The sequence below is a fragment of the Rhinolophus sinicus genome, chromosome 1, assembly GCF_057876585.1.
Source record: "Rhinolophus sinicus isolate RSI-liver-muscle chromosome 1, RSI-T2T, whole genome shotgun sequence".
Lineage (NCBI taxonomy): Eukaryota > Metazoa > Chordata > Mammalia > Chiroptera > Rhinolophidae > Rhinolophus > Rhinolophus sinicus.
This window is the reverse complement of record NC_142501.1, coordinates 61,741,976-61,761,633: the sequence shown is the minus strand read 5'-3', so window position 1 is coordinate 61,761,633 and position 19,658 is coordinate 61,741,976. Positions and strand designations below refer to the sequence as shown.

Below are 19,658 nucleotides of genomic sequence, written 5' to 3'. Positions count from 1 at the left end.
TTAGTGTGGCAAGATACATTTTTTTCATATAAATATGAAAATTAAAGATAATAATAAAAATAACTTATTGTAATTATAATAATGTAATAATAATTTGTAGAATGTCAAAGTTTACAAAAACTTTTAGTCTTCATAGTCTACCCTCACTCTGGTATCTTTCACTTATTTCTTCCTCTGGGTCTCTCTCACCTTGTGAAAATCTCTCTAGCTACCACTCTATCCTTGCTTCCCTTCTCTGCATGTTTCTTGAAAAGTTAATCTAGACTCTGTTTCCATTTTCTGATCTCCCACTCACTCCTCTCCTTTCATTTTGTTATCAGTCCATCAACATGTGCACTGTTCTTGCCATTGGCATTTCTAGCTGCAGAATATAGTAAAAATTTCATTGTTTAAGTTAGAAGAAGTAATGAAAGTTCTCCATTAAAAAGGATTCATCTCTTTTGTTCTGATTATAAGATCACCATCATTCCTCCATGGTACATGGATTGGGGTTCTGTGTTGTTTGTTGCCCTTGTTCTGTGTCCTGTAGCAGTAATTACCAGACAAGATGTGCCCCCATGGGAATTACATTTTTATAGGAGAAAGAAGAAAATAAACACGTAAATGTATAATAAGTAAATAAGATAATTTCAGATTGTAATAAATAAAGTCCTACAGGATATTGGGAGCAAGAGAGACTGTAAGTTTGGTGTCTCTGGACCCTGGAGGGCAGCATAGTCAGGAGGTGCGCTCTGGAGAGCTGATCATAAACAGAAGCTCACCATGCAAAGCCTGGAGGAAAAGCCTTCCAGGCAGAGCTCACATTTGGTGTAAGGTCTACATGGAGCGTGGCACAAGGGACAGAGGGCGTGCCAGTGTAGCTGAAGTGTAGGGAAGGAGGGGAACAGGGATGTGAAGTGAGGTCCAAGAGGCCAAGAGCTGAGATAATGCTCAGCGTTCTCTCCAGTAAGTCATTCACTCTCATTTCAGGGGAAAGGTAAATACTGTGATTGCAACCAGAGGGTAAGGTGGAGTAATGTGATCTTATTTACATTTTATAAAAACCATTCTGGTCCCTACGAGGACAAAAGGAATTTGCCTTATTAATTGGAGCATTCTACCTCAAGGGTAGGTTCCTGTACTAATTTTGGCTGTTGAAATCTATGCCATTGTAATTAGTTAACACCACGTTGGTCTTAGTATCAGATCAATGTAGACACATGTCCTAAAGAGACTTTTGTATATATTGCCTTATATGACTGTATTTCCCAGAAGTGCCGTAAGCTCATTGGGAGGTCAGGTGTTTGGATTCTAGCCCCAGCTTTTATCTCCTATGTACATAAGGCTTCTCTCCCTTTTTCCTTCTACCTTCTCTTCTTTAGACCAGTTAAACTTACTTTCTGTTTTTGTGGGGAAATGATTTTTATAGTAGCATAAATAGGTTTTTAATCCTTGCTTATTTACAATGAAATGAAATTTTAACATTGGTGGGGAGGTGAAGGGTTTCAAGATCTTCCAAAAGTTTAAATCTCAGTGAGGATAACTGAAATGTGAAATCCAGGAGAGAAGAGTGGGAGAAAGTCTGGAGATTTAATTGTCAGTTCTACTTTGACAACTTTTCACTTCAACATCCTTCACGGCCAAGGTTCCCGTTTCTCAATTATCCCATTTCCCTTGTCCTCCTTGCAAACTGCTCTTGCTTGGAGCAATTTCAAGGTTCCTTCTCTGTGTGTATTTATCCTTCAGTTGCCTGTTTCTTTTCCCCTTGGCTTTTGCTGTTATAAAATTCACTTAAGTTTTGCTATTTTTACAGGTGAATGTGACAATTCTGAAAGTGCATTGGACTCTTGATTGTGGTGGAAATTTTTAAACTGAGACCTGTGGGTTAGGTAGCACATTGAATGAGAAGTGAATGTGCCATTCAGCTTTTTCTCCCACTGGGTTTTCTTCTTTGATATTGTCTCTTGGTTGAAAATCCTCCATCACTCTGTTGTACCTTAGTTTGCTCAAAATTGATTGTAATTTAAAAATCAGTTAGAATAAAGCTCATTACAGATTGGATTTTTCCCTTCTCATTTTTTCTTTTCCAGTTTGCCTTTCTCATTTCCCCACACCTCTTTCTCACATGCCTCTTCCTGTTTGTTCTTTCTTAATTTCATCTTAAAGACATGACACATACTTGCTTCTCCTCATATTGACAACTACACGGTCTACTTGGCTCTAAGTTACCACCAACATTCAACAAATATCCATTTGCCAGTTATTAAGCTCAACCGTGGGCCAGGCCCTAGGTATTCACAAATGTATGGGTCACAGTTCCTATCTATAGGGATCTTGTATGAGAAAGGGGGATGGAGATAAATAAATGGAAAATTATAATGCAGTGTGGCAAGTAGCTATTGTGCATGAAGAAGGACACTTTACATGGTCTTGAACAAAAATAGGAGGAATTCTAACCTACACCCTGACCAATGAAAAGAAGTTAGCATTTTAAAGAATGCGTGGGGGGAGGGGATGGTGGCTGATAAGCTTCAGGTGACATGGAGGTGAGATTTAGCTGGAAGACATTGAGGACATTTAGTAGAGTGAAAATATCGACTGTGTGTGTGTGTGTGTGTGTGTGCAGAAGTGAAAATATAGACTGTGTGGGTGTGTGGTGTGTGTGCAGAGAGAGATGGGGAGGAATGGCATAAAATAAGATTAGAGACTTTTTTTCTGAATGTAGAGGAGAATCATATGAAGGTTATAATCATAAGAAGGTTATCTCAAGGTCATAGTTACATGTCATGGCTATAGTATAGAGAATTCATTACATTCAGTTAATCGTATTTATCAGGCACTTACTAAGTACTAAATGCTGCAAATATAGTCATGACAAAGGCAGACACAGACCTCAACTTTAGGTTAGCAACAGTTTTGGTAGTCTGAACTGCAGTACTGCAGTAGGAATGGAAATAAGTTTATGTATTTAGGAGATATTTAGGAAGTAGTATTAATAGATGATGATAGTTGACTGGTCAGGTGTGGCAGTGTTCACAGAGGGAGAAGGCAGGAATCTTTAGAGACTCCCAAATGTTGACCTGCATTCTGCTCCCTTTTTCCATTTGACGGCCTGGTAGCTTTGTGGCCATTTCCATTTCCATATATCTAGTTATCAGCTGTCAGTTTTGTCATCCCATTTGGTGGGTGCACAATGGGATGGAAAATACAATGGGTCATTGACCTTGCCATAAAGGCCTTTTGCTATGGGAAAGCTATTATCAAGAATTATGCTAAGCAGCTCTTAGTGTCAGATGAGTTTTTCTAAATTGTTTATTCTTTGAGATGACATGTAGTACAACAACATTGCAGGGGTTGGATGTAAGCAGGAAGGCAGGATGGTTGAAAAAATGTGAGAAAAAGTAGAATCTCATAACAAAGCTAGTTGCGAGGGCATTGAGAGGAAACAAAGGCAATAGAATGGAAGATTTAAAATGGGCATTTGGTCTTCTGAGAGGGACTAAGGTACTAAACCAGTTGACTTCTCTACGAGGCTTCCTGAGGGTCTATCATCCTGTGTTACTCCGTGGGTAAATGTTTCTGGAAAATGCTGCGGACTCAAATGTGCCTCTGTTAAAAAAATCTGGTTAAGTTGGTGAACCCAGAATTTTACAAATACATATTCCCCTATGTTTTTCACTAATATTATATTCACATTTTGTCGACTGATGCCTCACAGGATACACCTAGGGAAACACTGGTCTAACCAAGTAATGATTGTAGTAAGGGTTTGCATTTATTGAGCATTTATTATCTTCTATGCATAGTGTTAAAACACTTTACATGCACTATCTTAGTTAGTCTTTATACCAACAACATTATGAGGTAGATATTATTATCATTGTCATTTTAATGACAACAAAATACCCCGAGTTTTGTCCAAAGTAATATAGCAGTAGGCAGAGGGCCAAACTTGAAACCAAGCAATCTAATCTAAAAGGTTGGACACGTATCCCTTCGTATGTTATCTTGACATGTCACAAGAGCAAGGTCCACAAAGAACTTGCAGCTGTTGGTGCCACTGAAACTCCCTTCAGTCATCTTGTGAATGGGACTGTCCTCTCATGCATTCAAGGACCAAATCACACTTGCACATGACCGAACACTCTGTAATCTCAGAGTCATTGATTCCTTATATTTGCCAACCAGTGGGCCAGACATTTCATATGTGCTGTTCCGTATCACAGAAGAAGAAACTGAGGCAGGAAGGAGACCCGGAAACTCATACAAGATCATACAATTAGACGCCAGTTGAGCCTGGACTCAAATCCAGACAGACTCAGGAGTGAGTCCACATTCTTACTCATACAGCGTTGCCTTCTCAACATCTGAATTTGTATGCACAATTTCCCCAGGCCAAGAAATGTTAGCCTATATCTATATTAAACATGCATACTATATTTTTTTCATGCATTTTTCAGTGTGAAAGATTCTTTTGCTACCACTGAGTCATATTTTTGTAGAGGGAGTGTATGGGAAACAAAGATGTGATGAGGAAGATAATTTAGAGAATTCAGGAGGTATCAGGCTAGGTCAGGAAGTGACCTCATGAACTTGCATTAGAACCAAGGCCAGGATCTGTAAGTCAAACAGGAATGGAGTTCAGTATAGGATTTGAACCTGAGAAGTAACTGAGTGACAGACATATATTTTATCTCCCTCACAAATAAGTGCAGAACGATTATATTTTATATCAGTTTTGCTTACCCCTTAGCGATGTAGTAGTTAACGTAGGGATTTTCGGAGTAGACCATTCTGGGTTTGCATATTTATTCTATTATTAAATGTCACCTCAGGCAAATTTCTAAATTTCATCATCTATGAAATGGGCATAGATATACCAACACCCCAAATTTGTTCTGAAGAGCAACTGAAATAATGTTCTATAAAGTGCTAGAGAAAGTAGGTGCTGGACTTTTATTATAGGTACCCATTATTTCACTATAACGTTTCTTTGCTTTCCTAAGCTTTATGGGCTCAACTTGAAAATGTTATGTTGGTATTTTTTTATCTGCTTTTCCATTTTTCTCCTCTGATAAGTACAGCACAGTGGAGTCCAACAGTATTAAAACACCTGCATATCTCTAGTAGTAGTGAGGTACAATAAGAAAGCTGTTGTACCAGGTGATTTTTTAAAAAAACACATTAGGAATAATAGATTTGAAGTGACTTTATTTCATGCAAGAATTCGGCTAACTCATTTTATCTAAACTGTTTACCCTGACCATTTGACTTGGCATTGAAGAAAGAATCTTTAGAAAATAAGTAAAATGAGTCACTATTTAAATAACATTCAAACAACTGTGCCTTGGATTTTGTGAATAAGTTAAATTTATATTTATATGGAGAGAAAAATGGTAATATTTCCCAACTGATTTAGGCTATTGTTAAGTGAATGAAGACTTGCCAAGGCAGAACCTCTCTTATCTCTTGCATCATATCATTTTATTCTTTTTCTTCATAGTTTATATACAGTTTATATTTTGGGAGAGTTTAATGTGTTAAGGTGTCATGAAAAGCTTTAAATGTAGCACAATTATAATGGAAAAGCAATCGTTTCACATACTTAGGATTTTTATTATTTTTATTTGCAGGATGAGTAAGAGATACTTACAGAAAGCAACAAAAGGAAAACTGCTAATAATAATATTTATCGTAACCTTGTGGGGGAAAGTTGTATCCAGTGCAAACCATCATAAAGGTAAGGTCTTCTATTTTCTTTCTCAGCTACCTGTACAAAGTGGCGCACTTTAACACAAACTGTTGTGTTTCATCTTCACTGGTCTGTTAATTTTACTTGATAGGGGTTCTCCCTGGCAATTCTCTTTAAATAAAAATACAGAAATAGTTATTCTGAACATGGCTTTGATAGGGGAAGCATGATTATCTAAATGTTTCCAGGATAACTGCCAGTTCTCAAAATAGTGTTTAGAGAGTATGGAATTGTGACTCTGACTTTCCCCTGTCATTTACATGTTTAAGATAATGATGTTAAAAATGTTGAGTGACATATAATGAAGATGAGTTTCAGATTGCAGTCATTTTTGTATTGAAAGCATCTTTAATGATATGTTTCTTAATAATTATATATGTATATAATTATTATATATATATAATTTCCCTTCAGTGCTTTTTGTGGATCATGTTTCTTCATGACAGAGCACCTTTCTGACCACCATTTGGACTCTGCATCTGGTATGAGATTTAGCAGGCTTAATTCTGCTATAGAACAGAATGAGAATATTTGTTTTATACACATGTGTTAAGTTTGACAGCTCAAAATGATGTCTTTTCTGTTCTCCTTCCTGAACATAAGACACAATATAATGAATAACTACCTTTTCCAAATGAATTAAAATTGGGATATTGCTGAACTGTTCCTACCATAATCAAGTATTCATAACCTGAGAAGTCAATTTAGATTTTTTTATGAAATATGATTTTACAGCTCACTTCTGTAAATTCCAGAGGTTAGCAACTTACTTTCTCATTTTATTTTGGGGTGAAGAGGGAGTTAAGACTGCCTTGAATTCTGTATCACTTAAATTAGTTACACATGTGCAATGAAGTAGCGTTATATTACATTAACACCAGGGACAGGAAAGATGTGGTGTGAGGAGTGATGCCTGTCAGACAGATATTTTCTGCCCCACCCCCGTGTTTGAACCAAAAAGTCATGCTTTGAAATATGAATTTTATGAAGAGGTCCTTAATATTTCATAATCCTGTTTTTCACACCATTGTGTGGTATCTATCTATCATCTATCTATCTATCTATATCTAAAGATAGATATTTATATATCTGTAGATATATAGATATAAGTGTAGATACAGATATAGATACAGATATATATATATATATATATATATATATATAGATAGATAGATAGCTAGATAGCTAGATAGATATAGATATAGATATAGATATAGATATAGATATAGATATAGATATAGATATAGATATAGATATAGATATATACTGGGGTACCAAAAAAAGTATACATTGTAAGAGATGTTATCTATGTATTGTTTTTCAAAGTTGAATTATGGTAGCAATGTGTAGTATGATGTTCACTCAAAAGATGGTGTTAATCAGATGAATGCTAGTGTCATTCATTGTAGCGTCGTTCATTACATTACAATTTTAATACAGTTTTTTCCTTTCTTAAAATGTGTATACATTTTTGGCACCCTCTGCATATAGTAAAGTTTACTTATTTAATACAGCATACTGATCCACAAATCAAACTTTCAATATTTTAATAGTTGTGAAATTATTAGTGTGAAATTTAAAAAAGATGTTGAGCAGGACATTATTCCCTGTGCCTCAAAATTGGCAACAATGAACCAAACTTAAGGACAAAATAGTGTTAAATACTCACTCACTTTTTACAAACAGTTGCAAACCACTGGAGTCTGGCCCCCATCTTGGGCTTAACAAGAAAAGACACATCATTTGTACTATCCAGAGGACAGTCACCCCAGTGCCTCTTTCCAGCTTATAAAAAAGAGTTGAGAGAAGTGTGTGTGGTGGAGGGGGATTCGTAGTAACTGTGGGTGTCAGCCTGACAAAGCCAGGGTTCATGATGAAGATGCATTTTCATTTCCATAGCCGAGTGAGGGTGTCCCTAAGAGAATCACTCATAAAGACTGCCCCACAGTGAATACTGCATACAGTTTTTAAAGCCACTTTTAAGAATTTAAGTTGTGGTATGGTCTATGCTACCTCTGAAACCAAGATAGATCTTTCCTTGCTTTTTGCCAAGAAAATACTTCTTGAACATAAAAGATTATACATTGTCTCAGAAAACCTACTTAACACGCCAAACTCAGTACATGATAGAAGAGAGAGTGTTGTGATATTTTGGTGTTCCATTTCCACTGATATTTTGGACAAAGATTTCTTCACACTTCCCCATTTCCCTTCTTCCCCTCTTCTTTTTTTCCTTTATACTTTCCATTCCACATGCCCCTTTTGTCTAAATTATTTTACGTTTAAATAAGTGCATGTATATGTCCATTGTAGAACATATTCACACAATGAACACCAGCGTGCTCACCACCCAACTGAGAAATGTAACATTTCTAATACCCTTGTAACTGGCTCTGATTTCATTCCTTTGCTTCCTTCCCCAAGATAATCACTACTCTAAATTTTCTGAATATAATTCCCTTACTTTTATGTATAATTTCACCACATACATATAAATCTCCAAATGACATATTGCTTAGTTTTGGTTGTTATTGAATTTACATAATAGTATTATACTGTATTTTTCTGTTTTGCCCAGGGATATATTTGTGACATTCATTATAGTTGATGGTATGTAGCTGTAGTTTATTCATATTTTCATTTATTCATTACTGTGGCCCCATATTTTATTGTATGAAGTCACCACACGTGTATTTATTCTCTTCTACATGAACATTTGGTGTTCTATTTTTTTGTTGTTATGAACAATGCTTCTGTAAACATTCCTGTACTTCTCTCCCAGTGCACCGTATATAAGGGTTTCTCGAGAGCACGTTCCGAGGAGCAAATTGCTGATGGATCTTCAGTCTTACCAGATTAGGCATGATGGTTTTCCAAAGTGGTAGTGCTAATAAAGTTGTTCATGGTACTTACTTGCTGTCATTGTCATCTGCTGTATCTGTAGTTAAATCTCCTCCTGTGAAGAGTGCTCATTTGTGTCATATCTCTTCTTTTCCTGATTAGTCTCTCCAGAGTTGGTCAATTTTATGTTTTCAAAGGACCGACTTTTGCCTTTGTTGATCCACTCCTTTGTATGGTCTTGTATCTCATTACTGTCTTCTCTTCTCTTTATGGTTTCATTCATTTTATTTTTATTTATGTGACAAATATTAATACTTAAGTTATACTTAGTATATGTGAGGCATTTGTGGGGAAGGAAAACTTCCCTGGATTTCTCAGTGTCCCTGTAGAAAGCTTCAGCCTCCTGAGGATTAGATCTGTAGTCATTTATGTAATTAATTGTTTTGATTGAAAAGGAGAGTAAAACTCCTCTTATCTCCCCGAAAGGGCTAACTGGTCACAGCTTGGATTAGGTCCCTTGGGTAAACGCTCAAGGTGCCAGAAAGTTTGGGGCACTAATTGCCTACGTATGAAACCCAGGCCTTCGAGACACCTGAAGTTTATTTGGCCTTTGGAAGGACGTGTTTTACATTCCAAAATGTTAGACTGAGAACCTAGGATCCTTTCCATCCCATCTCAAAGGAACAAAAGGTTTTTTCTCCTTTTAGGCAATCACTATCTTTGTCTCATATTTAAGCGGGGGAAAAAACAACAACATTGTTTTCTGTCACTCACTTATAAAGCGTTCAGCTACTTATGTAGCACATTTGACTTGGCTTTCATCATGGGTGAGGCTTAGGGCAATGGAGGCCATTCACTTATTTTTTTGTTGTGGTATGATTAATAAGAAATAAACTTTAATAAAAAAAAAGAAGAAAAAAGAAATCTGTCTCTGATCCAGAGCACCTCATGTGAGCATTCAAGATAAAAGTAATACATATTAAAAACCCAATAACTCTATTATAAGAGTTTTACAGCTATCATCTCATTTAATCCTCATAATCTATGAAGTAGGTATTATTATTATTAAACCTATTTCATAGATCAGAAACAGTGGCAAAGAAAAGTTAAATAATTTGTTGCAGATTGACTAGCTAGTAACTATTCCAGGCAGGATTCAAACCTTGGCAGTCTTGCTCCATATAAAATTATATGGATCTAGTAGCAAATTTCTTTTTATTTGTACCATGTAGGATTTAGTTGACTTCCTGTTTCTATGAATTGGTGTCTTTCATGAACTTTGAAAAAAAATCAGGCATTGTCTCTTGAAATATTGCTTCTACACTATTGTCTTTATTAAACTAGGACTCTGGTTATGTGTGTGTCAGCTTTCTCTCTTTGTTCTCCGTGCATTTCAAACTTTATATTTTTCACCCTCAAGTCTCGCTGTGCTTTATTCTGGGTTATTTATTCAGTTCTTCTTTCTACCGCACTAATTCTGTGTTCTCTTGATTGTAATCTGCTCTTTAATCTATACATTGACTTTTAATTTCATCTATCATATGCTACTAGAAATTCTTTTTTCTTGCAAATTGACTTCGCTTTTGTTATATTTTCTATATAACAAGTGAGAATAACTAGTGAGAATATAGCTGTGCATTATAGAGGCAAAATCTGTGTCTGTATGGAGTTTTTGTCCTACAGGTGGGAAAATAGATGATAAAAATAAAAATAAAAATTTTACAGTATAAATGCTATGGAGAAAAATAAAGGAATAAAGAGGTAAAGAAGTGTTTGAGAGGGATTATAATTGTAAATAAAGCCTTAGTGTAAGACCCAAAGTATCCAATGGAGCCAGCCATGAATATATTTGGAGGAAAGATGTCCCAGGCAAAGCAGCAATAAGTTTCAATGCTTCGAAGTAGAAGCATGCAGTGAGAAATGGCAAGAAGGGTGGTATACACAGAGCAGAGCAAGTGAGAAAGAGAAAGGTAAGAGAGTAGACGTCATTACAGTCCATGCTAATGTAGGAGATGAAAGAATGGAATACTTGTAAAAAGCTCTTCGATGGCGTTGTGTGCTCAGGAGCAACCGCATGCAAAATTGTGTTATTCTGTAGTTTTTAAACATGATGTAGAAACACCTGCAGAAACCCAGAGTATTTGGATTTGAAAAAGGAGATATCTGAAAACCAGAAAATGTCACCTGCTTACTAAAATTTTCTAAGCTTTGGGAACTGAAAATCTCTCACACTCAGACAAGTAAGTTTACTGCTCAAACTGCCACAGAGATTCATTCCTGAATTCTCACAGTTGTTTTGAGCTGGGCATTTTGGGAGAGGATGTGATTAACTCAGAGTGTTGTGGCACCAGTCAGAAAGTATAAGCAGCATTTCCCCCTTGGAAGCAATTACACTAGATACAGCTTCAGATATTGGGATCAGAGAAGAAACATTTCAGTTTAGGACTACAAGTTCCCAACAGAAAAATATAGTTATTAATCTTAGAAGGCTAATATGCTTTCTTGCCTTTTCTTCCTCTACCCATCACATCCAAACTAAATCTAAAAAGAATTAGTCATCATTGGATCTTAGGGTTGGAAAAGGGTCTGCACTTAGTGTGAAGGAGATACACACAGGTGAGGCTTGTATACACAAAAAGAAAACATAAAGATGTCATTTGATTAGTTGAGATTGAATTTTTATCCTCATTGTTATGTAAGCTAATTACTAATCTGAGTTGGAACTTTTGATTCAATGGAATTTTTTCAAAGAAAAACAAAATTTTAAATAAAGATAACTTTTAGTTCAAAGCCCAGATGAGATAGCAGCTGTTTAAATTTTTTTTTTTTTTTGGTAGCTCTTCACTTATTTGTTGGTTCATTTGATGATTTATTCACTCATTCTACCAACTACTCAGTAAACAAAATACGTATTGAGTGTCTGTTAACTGTTCAACGTTAGATCCAGCTGTAGATATACAAAAAGTGACCCAAATAGACATGATCCATGCCCTATGGAGCTTATTGTATAGTAGGGAAGAAAAAACATTAGTCTGATAAACAGACAGATACATGTTTAATTATAAATGGTATTAAAGTGCTATAAAGATAAAATTTCAGGATAAGAGTATGCGGACTGAAAAATGGTTGGAGAGGGATCAGGGAAGTCTTTTCCAGGGAAGAGACATTTGAGCGGAGATCTGAATAGGGAGTGGAAGGTAAGGAGACAGAATGCTCTGGAGCTAAAATAATTAGTCAGTGTCTGGAGGGCAAAAAGCAAGGGGATTGTGCACAATTAGCCACCGGTGGTGGATCGTTGGGGCCATATTCAGAATGCTGGTTTTCTGACAGTTAAAATTGTTTGATCTAATTTAGCTAGGATATTATTAGGTTCTCTCTTAGGCTGGTTTGTAGCTAGCTGTGATGTACATCAAAGTTTAAGAACCCTGATGGATAATTTATACTGTGTAAGGGCCTTGTTTATGAAAACAATAGCATTAATGGCCTAAGAGAAAGAAAAATGGCCATAACATAAACTGACTCTCTTTTGAACTTTTAGCAATACATTTTATTATATATTTTATTGAATTTTTCAAGTAATACATGTTTATTTGAGAATTTTGGTAATAAAGAAAAATATCAAGAAGAGAAATTGAGTCACCCATAATTCTTCCACATAGAAATTATTAGATGGCATTTGGGCATATTTTTAACTGGTTTAATTTATGAATATCTCAAATATATTTGAGATCTGGTGTTTATTCACTTATTTAACTATTCGTACATTTATTGACATGGACTAGGTATGTGAGAGACTGCTGCTCAGAGCTGGTAATTCTGCTTAAATTATACAGATAAAGTTTCTGTTTTCCTGGAGTTTACCCTTCTACATGTTTTTTTTTTTTTTTTTTTTTTTTTTTTTAAGATATCTCACTCATGTTTACAGAACAGTGCATAAAACCCATATGTATTCTCAAAAGAATAATTATAAGGCAAACAATACCAACCAGGACAAAAAATAAAATATCGTCAGCCCCTCAAAGATGCTTATGCCTCTATCTGATTACAACCCCTCTTCCCACAGAGGTACCCCTTTCCTAACTTCTTATGCCTAAACAATAGCATATTGTTTTGTCTTGGTTTTAATTTTGTAAAAATGGAATCCTGCTGTGAACATTTTTTTTCCCAGTGTGATTCTCTTCTTACCATCAACATTTTCTCTTGAGATTCATTCATGTTGTAACATAGGATTCCATTGTGTGAATCTACTGTGATGTATTTATCTTTTACTGTTGATGGATTTGGGTCTTTCCTGTTGTTCATTGTTATTGACAATGCTGCTGTGGACATTATTATACATGTATTTTGGTTTGCCTATGCAAAATTTCCCCATGGTATATTTCTAAGGATGGGACTTTATGGGTCATATGATAAGCACATATTGAACTTTACTTTTTTTCCACTTAGCAGTATAATTAGCAGTAAGTGATGTGTACTTACTTATATTAATACTATATCTAAAAATGATCCATAAACACATATTATAATTGGGGCATGAAAAACATTATAATAATGTACCCTAAATTACTTGAGAAAATTTTTGTTGTGAGACTTTTTCTGACATTATTTTCTTTGTTCATACTAATATAAAAACATTTGTGCCATAATTTTTGTTTACATTTAATATTAATTAATCAATTAAATTTATTAACGCATTTTGTTCATATTTAATTTCTTTATATAGTTAACATGAGAATTGCTGAGGTGAAAAAGGTTGAAGTGGTTAGGTTTGTATCATTCAAAATTCGTTCTGCATAAAGGAAACCACACTAGGGTGGTTTAAAATGGGGAACTGGTTACAAAAATGTTGAAGGGGCTGGAGAAGGAAACAGGGGATGGTGATACTACTACCCAGATACTGGTAACTGCAGAAAGATATTATTGCCCCTAGACCTGGGAGAGTGAAAAGAGAGCAGTGTTACCCAGAGCTCCTGATGGTGTTTGCGGCTGAGTTTGCTGAGCGCTGCAGCTGCTTTAGGAGTCACTTCCACTTGCACTGAGCAGGAAGCCTGGAGTCAACTCCTTTTTGAAATTGCTAGAGCTTGGGGGGCTGGATGCTGCCAGACTCTCTGCTAATGCTGCTAAAGCCCACAGATATCCACATTACCCTCTCTTAGCACTTCTGAAGCCAGAGCAGAAAATGATAGATAACTTCTTCCTTCCTTCAGTCTTCCTTTCCCAAGAGTGCCTTCCTCCAAGAAGCAGACTTCAAGATGCAATCCAATGTGCAAGAAATTTTGGGGGAAACACTTTTCAAGTGCAAAGGGGGAGGGAGCAGAGAAGTAGATAGTGATGGACTTTCAGACCATGGGGACCTTTGGACACGTGTAAAAGAAGAGAAGGTAGGAAGGCAGGAAGGTTGAGTAGGAAGGGTACTTCAGCATAGTTTTGAAAATGTCTTGGCTAGGCCAATTGGGAGCCCTTGAACACAAGGTTGCCCATTGGACAGAGTCCCATAACGGACCAAAAGGCCAGGCTGTAGTATTCCTGCCATGCTCAGTCACTGACTAGTAGCAGTCCAGGGAAAGTGTGGCCTTGGTAGGATCCTATGATGGGTCCACAGGTGGCACAACTAGAGACCATCAGTCAGCTATGTTCTTTGCAGCGTTCTTTTGAGGGAGATTCAAGCGCACATCTTTGCGGTTGCCACACTTCATGGGCAGAATCTAACCAGAAGCCACCTGGCAAGGGAGTCTTACAAATCAAATATGTAAGTTTCCAGCACCATTCGATACAGAGGAATATAAAAAGATAAATATTGGCGAAGAAAATATCTGTCACAGGAATACTTACACCTATTGTCGAATTGCTTTTTATTCCCTCATAAAGGTATATAAAACTTTTCATCCCTCCACTCAGAAAATATTGGCTACAAATTTTCCCTCCTCATGTGTATCCTGTTGGGATTCTATTCTCAGAATATTCCATTAGTCCCTGCCTAGTTTCTTCTTAGTGTTTGTGGAACTGCTTTGGTAGGCACTAGATGTACACATCTAATTTTGGATTTGGTATGGCTTCTTTTCTAGGTATCTAAGGCATTTCCACCTTCTTCCAGATCCTGCTTTCAGTGAAGGCAAGGGAGAATACCATTATCTCCTGGTTTACTGTTTGGCCCCTCAGAACAGCTGCTGTTTAATTCTGAAGGCTCCGAAAGCATTCTTAAGCGCATGCTCCCCTTGCCACAGCTTTCTCTTGCTCTCTTCCTAGTTGTTAAAGCCAGAGTCTTTGGAAATCATCCTTGACACTTTTCTTGCCATCTCTGCCCATCTCCAATCAATTGTAAAATCCTATTACTTTTAATTACTAATTGTCTTTCAAATGTGCACACTGTTCTCCATCTTCATGTTTTTGTTTGTTTGTTTGTTTGTTTTGTTTTGTTTTAAGGAAGGTGCAGCTCACAGTGGCTCGTGTGGGGATCGAACTGGAAACCTTGGTGTTATCTGCACCCCACTCTAACCAACTGAGCTAACTGGCCACAACCTCCATCTTTATGTTCTTAATCTTTGAACTATTGCAATTCTCTCACTCAAATTTCCTGACTCTAATCAGGTCTACACACAGCTGCTGAAGTGAATTTTTCTAAATAAATATTTGATACTTTTACTTCTCTACTAAGAAACCTTAAGGTAAACTTCAGAACTTGTAACATGGTTGACAAAGCCATGTGTGATTTGTCTCTTGTCCTCTTCTTTAGGTACCTTTCCTCTTACTCGGTATGATCTTCTGCAGTTCCTTGCAGGTGCTGTGACCCTTTATACCACGTTTCCCTCTGTGTGCTTTTTGCACTTTACTGCTTTATTTGTCTAGATAATGGCAAGCCATCATTCATGTCTCTTATCTGCCCCACAAAGCTTTTCTTATCCTTCTAGATTAGTTTCTCTGTTATATGGACACATAGAACCTTGAACACTTTACATCTCTTATTACAACTATAATTAATTCATTGCTTGTGTAATTGTTTGTTAATGCTTACCTTTCCACTTAGCTGTAAGTTCTATTAGGGTAGATCCAGGTATTTCCTTGGCATCTCCTGTTCCTAACATATCTAGTATAAATAAAATTATGACATGGTCTCTTCCTTTAAATAAGCTCTTAATTTAGATTTCATATTTCAAAACATTGCACAGAAGTCATAAAAGAGTTTGAGAAATTAATGGCGATAGCAGGTATACGTGTTTTCTTCCTATTTTAATGGTGAAAGGTCTAGTGTTCCAGCATTAAATATTAATGTTGACTTTTAAAAAAAGTTTAAAAATTATATTACAATTTTTTTCTCTATATTTTCTCTATTTTAAGGGATTGAGTTTTATTTTCATTGTATAATATATTTGAAGGTATAGAATTAGAGAAATTCTGAATATTTAATGTTAAAATAAATGAAGTAATCCTACTTATTAGGCCTTCATATACGTACTTTATTTCTTTGGGCTACGAAAGGAATGTTTTCTCACTGTAGTTGCTCTAACATACATTCAAGATTTTTTTTCTTTTTGTGTAATAAACTCAAAGCAGAACAGGTCTATTATGAGGGGAGTGAATCTTACTATTTGAAAAACGAGAAAATAGTTTTTCTGGTGTTAGTGGATTTGGTAGTCACTGAATAAAGTTATGTCATTATTGCATAATTGCATGCTTAATAAAAAAGATGAACATCATAACACATTTGTTGTCTTTTGATCATGAACAATTCATTCACTAAAAAATATTTAGTTATTACCGGGCATATAATGGATACTGTGCAGCTATCAACAAGCATTCCATAACTTATTTTGGAGAATTTATTTAATGTATTCTTATGTCTGATCCCTCATCATCTAGAAATAATTAAAGGAAGTCAAAGAGATCTGGAATTTATTTAGCTTAGAGTAGAATTTGCTAATACTTGTTTACCTGGAGCAGTGTTTCTCAACTGTTATTTCATTTTTGCTGTCTAAGGAGCTTTTTAGATATATTTTTTTTCCTAATTGATCCCCACTCCCTTGGAAATTTAATGCCACAGATATACTGTATATCTGTTAATGCGCTATATTTATATCTGTGATTTATAGATAAAGAGAGTTAGACTTTTTTCACTTCCAATGAGCCAGTTTTCACCCCCTTGGGTTGCCCTTGTTGAAAATGCATGATCCAGAATTAGTCAATTTTTGTTACTATGTAGTACCTGTTTCATAGTGCCGCTATTTTTTTCCTGCCATTAATCATCTTTTATAAAAGTCCCTAATAGCATATCAAAATAATAGACCTTAAGGGCTCAGAGGAGCCAATATAATATAATAGATTAATAATTTACATTTTAATGAGTTCACATGACAAAATATTTAAGGGAAAAAGTTCTTTCATATATCTTATAATTTATTTCATACATTTTTTTCTCCCCAAGTGTCAAAAAAACAGACGCTGGCCTATGGAAGTACTTACATTTTTGTTCAATCACACCAGGGTTTTAGTCTTGGTCATGTGAATGCCTTTCTTACCAAGTCACTAAACCATACTGTTCTATAATTTGTATAATAATACAAGTTATTAGGCTACTGGAAATATTTTAAATTTCTTCTGTAGTTTCTACTTTTTCATAATGTGAGTTCCATTTATGTATTACTAATGTATTGGGTGTCTCTATAATAGGAAGTCATTTACTTAGTAATTAGTCATTCAAATCTGGTGATGATATTTGGATGTTAATAAAATAAAATAAACAGGACACAAGGCTGGATATTAAACTACCAAACAAAATGCTTAGCTGATCACTCATGAACATGTCTACTTCCCCAAATAAATTGTTTATAATTTCACAGTGAGTATGGGAGACTCATTTGTGGGATAAACAGATTGAAAGACTAATTTAAAGTGGTGCTTAAGATACTTATCAGAGTGGTGAAAAGAGAAGAAAATTTGGAGTCAGGAGAATTTAGGGTTTGAGCTGAATGTCCTTGGGTAAAACATTAACTCTGATATTTTAGTATCTTTATCTGTAAAATAGGAGTAACAGGTGCTCATTTTCTTACACTGGCTTGGTGTAGAGATTAAAAAAAAAAGATAATGCATATGAAATTTCTTTTAAAGTGCCATATAATGTATGTTATTATACTACATATAAAATTTTAAATTTTGCTGATAATACTTTTATAAATATTGATAGTTTTGAAAGGTATTTCTTGGTAAATAAAAGTAAAGTTTGAGTCATATAGGGAACAATTTCTTGCTCTTTTGAAATATATAATACATATAATAATAAGTCCCTTAATTCTTTGCCTGTACACAAAATTAATATTCTTTTGCTCATGTGTACCCTGTGGGAGTATTTTGAGGAAGCTGAGCATTACTTGTTAGTAGGAAAATAATCAAGTTGTTTTATAATGTATTTTCAAGTTATAGCTAGTTCACTGGAAGGTTAATGTTGAGAAAAATCAATCAATTGAACAGATTTTTTTCCCTGATTTGAAACAAATTACATTGGAGTTATAAAAAGAAATGAAGCTCAACTATAGATAAAAGTGACAGCCCCACTAATAGAGGATTCAGGGAGAAAATGTTAGCGTGTCATTTTAATAAGTTATTGGGTTATATGTGTAGTAGCTATGGTCTACTATTGTTTTCTATCTCTGCAAATGTCTTATCTCAAAAAATGTGTTATATAAGTAAAATCACCCTTACTGTTCTTGTTTCCTAACAAAGATAAGCTACTCTAACATTGTTATGAAACACTGTAGCAAATACTCCTGTTGAATGCTAGTGCTGGGCAGACATTTAGGTCAAAGATAGGTGAAGCATTTTTTTTCTTTGCTATATATATACATATACATATACATATGCATATGCATATGCATAATACATAATATATATGTTCCTAAAATTAATGTTAAATGAACTTTGTAAATGAGTTCATTAAAAAAAATATTTCACTTTTCTTTGGGCAATCATCTTGGCATGTAAATAATTATATCCTAACATATTTTTCTTATGACATTTTACATATAATGGGCTTTTTCAAAGTAATTTATACATATCAAATATTGAAGACAATAAACTTTCAGAAATAATATCAAAATCTCACTGGTTTCTTTCCTTCCAAATATTTTGTTTCCTGGTAATTTATTTATCGTTCATTTATTCAAGAAATATGTTGAACATTTATACTATGCCAAATACTATTAGGCACCGAGAGACCATCAAAATGAATTAGATTATTGTGCTCTCAAGGAACTCATTCACTAACACATACACACACACACACACACACACACACACGTAATAAAAGTGAACACAATGAATACTTAATGAAATCTTACCTATCCAAAAATCAATAAGGACAAAGCGCATGCACACATTATGTAATAACAACAGCAGAAGAGATGACAGAGACAAGTCCATCTTCATGTTGAAAAAAAGTAAAATTACCAGAAAGTGCATGAGTATGTGTCACCCTGAGAAGGACAGTGAAAGTAAGAGATGACATGGTGTAATGGATGAGTAAAGGACTTGTTTGGGAAAGTGTAGGTGGTTGAAAGGCAGCTAAGAGAAGTATGAGAAATCTGTGTGGGAAGTAAGAAGCAAAGGATGACTGCAAGCTATGATCACAAAATAAATTTTGATGAAACACCCCTGGGAGATGAACTGGAGTCTTTAGTTTTTCTAGAATAACAGCTTGAATTTTGAAATTGTAGAACTTTCACTGCTTTAACTTAACAGTTGTTAAAATCTCCTTGTGTTTTTAATGGAAGAAATTAAACACCTCTATCAATAGGGGACTGTCATTCTCAGAGCTGTCTTTGGTCAGGCAGTTGTTTAGATTGTAATTAGTTCTCATTTAATCACAAATCAAATTTTAATTTTAATTGAAATAATATTCAAGTTAAATAAACCAAGACAATAGCTCTAATTAAGTCAACCTTTATATCATGAAAACATTTAAAAACAGTTATCCTTTACAGTGTTTTTGAATTCATTTTTGGGTTGTGATTTTACTTATCAGAGTACAAGAGTTCTCAATTTTCAAATAAATTTTTAAGAAATTTTTCTCATTAACGAAAATGCTATATCACCTTGG

At 35.1% G+C, this 19,658-nt stretch overlaps 1 protein-coding gene across 2 annotated transcripts in view; it reads left to right on the top strand.

The window, feature by feature from the left end:
• Positions 1-19,658, top strand: part of TAFA2 (TAFA chemokine like family member 2) — a 396,027-nt gene that overhangs the window by 263,997 nt on the left and 112,372 nt on the right. For both annotated transcript variants that reach the window (XM_019732468.3, XM_088800360.1), the window contains exon 2: positions 5,613-5,719. In XM_019732468.3, coding sequence (XP_019588027.1) covers positions 5,614-5,719 — 106 coding nt within the window. In that variant the 5' untranslated portion in view covers position 5,613. The remainder of the gene's footprint in view (positions 1-5,612; positions 5,720-19,658) is intronic.